Below are 4,616 nucleotides of genomic sequence, written 5' to 3' on the forward strand. Positions count from 1 at the left end.
TCTACAGGTGAACACATGAACTCATAGATATCACCATGAAACTTCACTACTTCATCACTCACATTAAGATGACTCTACAGGTGAACACATGAACTCATGATATCACCATGAAACTTCACTACTTCATCACTCACATTAAGAAGACTCTACAGGTGAACACATGAACTCATAGATATCACCATGAAACTTCACCACTTCATCACTCACATTAAGAAGACTCTACAGGTGAACACATGAACTCATAGATATCACCATCAAACTTCACCACTTCACTCACATTAAGAAGACTCTACAGGTGAACACATGAACTCATAGATATCACCATGAAACTTCACCACTTCATCACTCACATTAAGAAGACTCTACAGGTGAATAGAGTCACAACATGAACTCACAGATATCACCATGAAACTTCACCACTTCATCACTCACATTAAGAGGAGTATTTATTGTATTACAAGTTTTATGAAATGTTATTTTTAAATATGCAAATGTCTCATTATCGAATGGAAACTTTTGGTGAATTTAGTAGAAATCTACAGACGTAAACAGACAAAGTATAAAATAAATGTTTTATTTCCTCTCGTCTGAAAGAAGACGAGTTAAGGAACCAGTTTTTTGCAATGTTTACTGTCTAAAAGTGAAGATTCTTGTCATATTGTACACGTGTAGTCTGCTAGAATACTTGGAACACTGGTCCCTGAATGCATTACGCTGCTCGTCCCTAATCTGCACCCCGACCTCAAGACTGAACCCTGTCTGGGAGCGACGTCCTCAGAAAACCCAGATTAAGGTCACAGCAGGCCGCTCATGGAACCATCTGGCAGCGTGGGCCGAGCACCGGTCCTTACCACCACGGGGGGGGGGGCATAAACGGGGTTTGCATGTGCAGAAAGTGGTCAGAATGTACCTGCTTGGTGCGCTTGTTGGACTCTGCAGAGAGGTTGTTGTGGGTGTAGTGAGCCTGCGTGATGCCACAGAACAGCACGGCCACGACGCCTGTAGTCACAAACAATCAGCTCGTTACTGGGAGTCATATTATCATATTATCCCTTTAATTTCATGTCCTGCACATCTGCTGCATAATCTGTGTTTAAGTCCCCGTTACATTTCATTTGCATAACAGACAGATTGAGCTCTCTGAGGCTGTTCAGTCTAAACTGCTCATCATGACGTCATTCAGCAGAATCAACAGCTCGGAATTAAAAGAATTATAACTTTATCTGCAGAAACATTCACAGATATTTAACAACTGAAGCTTCATTTGAAGAGTCACTGCGTCATAAAATATGAGGGCATTTAACAGGAAGGGAAGTCTAATAAAAGATGCATTTGAGTTGCATTGTGGGAAATGTATTATCTCGGGGTTTTGGATGTCTCAGCCTCGGCTGCTTCAATTTTTATTATTTCCTTAATCGGTCTCTTGAAAGTTTCCCTTTTAAAGATGTTTTGGAGAATAAAAAGGCCCGTGAACCAACTAATAACAATAGTGTAAATACAGAAGAAGACAAAGTGTGGAACGATAATAAGCTTAATATTGTTTTTCACATCCTTCACAACAATATGTGAAAATGTCTGAAAATATGTGAAAAATGTCCATAAAATGTCAGAGAAATGTGTATTTCCAAAAGAATATGTAAATATACGTCAAGAAATACGTAAAAAATTACAGAAAACTGTCACAAAATAAAGTTCTAAAAAAATAGTTAAAAGTATGTGAAAAATATTTTTTTAAATGTGTGAAAATATGTCAAAACAAACGAAAGAATTCAAAACAATGTCCGGAAAGAAATGTGTGAAAAATGTTCAGAAGAATACGTTTATGAATTTCCAAAAAACAATACGTGAATATATGTCCAGAAATACGTGAAAAATATTCTAAAGATATCAGAAATAAATGTGAATACATGTCCAAACATATGATAAAGTCATGTGCTGAGTAGTGTCCTCTCAGCATCCTGACCACAGCGGTCTGCGCTCTACTTCCACACATTCCTCCACAGCAGCTCGGACCGGCTCACCTGTGAACCCGCAGGCTTCAGCCAGCAGGAAGGTGCTCCAGGACATGAGGAAGAAGAGCGCCGTCTCCAGCAGCGGGAAACAGTGCAGCTTGGTGAACTTGGTGACGTGAGAGTCGAGTTAAAGACATCAACAGAGTTTTAGATCTTTACTATAACTCACCTGCTGTCCAACATTAATCAAATACGTCTGAAAGTAGACTGTGTTTGTGAAGGATATGAGAGCGGTGACGACTGCTGTGGCTGCACCCATCACGAAGGAGCCGCTGAAAATACCCAGGAAAACCCCCACCGACTTGAAGAAGGCCGAGGCATCGAACATGTGTGTGTTGGCTCCGCTGGGCTGGTACGCCACGATAGACCTGCAGCACAGAGGACGGATTTAAAGTCAGGAATCAACCAATCCGTCAATGAGGTTTGAATGGATTCACCTCCTCATGATTGAGGACAAGGAGGACTGTAACTTTGGCTCTTTTTGGGAAATAATTTCTGTTCCTATGATTTGTTTATTTAATGAAACACAATAATAGTTTGTTAACCCTTTGTGCCTCACTTTAAAAACAGTATAATAACAGTATAATAACATAAATAAAATACAATAAAGCAGAAAAGCGACGACATCACATAAAGGCCAATTTGTTCGTCTGTTAACCTGTGAGAAGACAAACTTTCAAAATAAAATGAAATAAAAAATGATCCCATAGGAATCACACAGACAAAATTATGGAAACATTTAAAATAAAACTTAAAAATTCCTCTGGTGATGCTCCATTGTTTTACAGTAAATACATAGTCAGTAGGTGCTTTGTAATATCTCCAGCAGAGGGAGGCAGAGGGCCGTCTGTCCGTCCAGAGGAGCAGCTGAATCTGTCTCACTTCAGGGTTGAATTTCACCATCAGGAGGGAAAAGGAGGTCAGGAGCCTCGGAGACGTTTATCTGGTGAAGAAGGCGGGAAAGGGACTCACGAGGAAAGCACGATGGCCACCGCGTCGTTCATCACACTCTCTCCAAACAGCAGAGCGTACAGATCCCCGTCAGCGTGGAGCTCGTTGAAGATGGCCAACACCGTCACTGCACACATTTAGAACATGACGTTAGCTCATCCGCTCGGTCACAAACTGCTGACGCAGCGTGTGGTCACGTACCCGGGTCTGTGGCCGACATGATGGCTCCAAAGAAGAGGCAGTCGGTGTAGTAGAACTTGTCGGTCAGCTGTCCGACCATCTGCATGAGTTTGACCACACCGTACATCAGATTCCTGAGGACAGACAGACAGAGCTTCCATCATTAAAGACAGGGTTAGTCATCTTCTTCACAAACATGTTTCATATGTTTTTATTGAAATTCTTATTTCGGCAATCAGTGAATCAAAATCAGTGAGAAAGAAACGAGAAGAATCTGTTTCTGAGGCTGAAAGACTGAAATAAGACGACTAATCATTTCATTCAGAACCAAAGGAACGATTCAATGTCTGTCTGCCAGCCTGTTTACCTACCTATCTTTCTGCCTACCTGCCTACCAACCTACCCGTCTGTCTGTCACTCATTGCTCGTCTTCCTCCAGCTTCTCTCTTAACAGCAGCCATGTTGTTTGTTTACATTCTTCAGGATAATCTAGGGGGCGTGTCTTTAGAGGACTGTGATGAAGTGATGAAGACGTTTAAACACTTTGAGCTCAGAGTTACAACACTGAGCTGAGTTTATAGGCCGGATCACTTGTTAGATCTAGATTACCAACCCCACATTCAAGGTTTCATGAACAGAAAGTAGAAACTCACCCGATAACAAAACAAGAGATGGCAGTGCCCAGAAACGCATAAGTGATGATCGAGCCCAGATTCCTGAAGAAGTGTCTCTGGAAAAGGAAAAGGAAACACACACACACACACACACTTTAAGTTTAACGAAAGTGTCACAACAATCAGTGAAGGCCACACGGGGAGGGGGGGGGGGGGGGTGACTCCCTGTCAAACTGGAAACACAAACACACATTCCTCTGTCTGACCGGTTATAAAACAAGCAGCTCCACTCAAACACTATCCCAGAGGCTCACACACACACACACAATACTGATTCCAATGTTTTTGAGGACGTGTGTGTGTTCCTGACTGTGAGGAGCGACTCTGTGAGGAGCGACTCTGTGAGGAGCGACTCTGTGAGGAGCGACTCTTATCAAATAAAACTGAAGGATTTACATGGCAGAGCGTCTGTGGTTCAATGACCCAGTAACACTGCCGTGTGTGGCTCCAGTGATCTAAAGCTGATGAACTGAAGCAACACGTTAACTTCAAACTGTTCACATGTGCTCAGAGTGAACGAGCTCACGTGACCTCCTGCTTCCTGTTTCCTGTTTCCTGTGGCCGTTTGTTTGACTCATCAAAAACCGTCTGGAATCAAAGTACAGGCTGTTAAACTAACTGTTACTGAGACTCTACATCGTCTGACATCTCGTCACAGAAACTCCTCCGTCATCTCTGGCTTTGAGAACTGGTCGGGAGGAAGACTTCTAGAATAGTATTCTAATAGCATACAGTCTGTACTACTATGACTAAGTGTGTAGTACACACCGTGTAGAATGAGTGTGTAGTACACACCGTG

At 42.3% G+C, this 4,616-nt stretch overlaps 1 protein-coding gene across 1 annotated transcript; it reads right to left on the minus strand.

The window, feature by feature from the left end:
- Positions 1 to 832: 832 nt before the first annotated feature.
- On the minus strand, positions 833 to 3,955 carry LOC116379421 (sodium/hydrogen exchanger 7-like). Its single transcript, XM_031841380.1, has 6 exons — positions 3,797 to 3,955; positions 3,165 to 3,277; positions 2,985 to 3,090; positions 2,239 to 2,380; positions 2,022 to 2,127; positions 833 to 999 (listed from the first exon to the last, which is right to left on the minus strand). The coding sequence occupies exons 2-6, from the start codon at positions 3,268 to 3,270 to the stop codon at positions 848 to 850; spliced, it is 612 nt and encodes a 203-aa protein (XP_031697240.1). The 5' UTR covers positions 3,271 to 3,277; positions 3,797 to 3,955; the 3' UTR covers positions 833 to 847.
- Positions 3,956 to 4,616: the final 661 nt, after the last annotated feature.

The sequence above is a fragment of the Anarrhichthys ocellatus genome, unplaced genomic scaffold (genome assembly GCF_004355925.1).
Source record: "Anarrhichthys ocellatus isolate YVR2014 unplaced genomic scaffold, GSC_Weel_1.0 scaffold4291, whole genome shotgun sequence".
Classification (NCBI taxonomy): Eukaryota; Metazoa; Chordata; class Actinopteri; order Perciformes; family Anarhichadidae; genus Anarrhichthys; species Anarrhichthys ocellatus.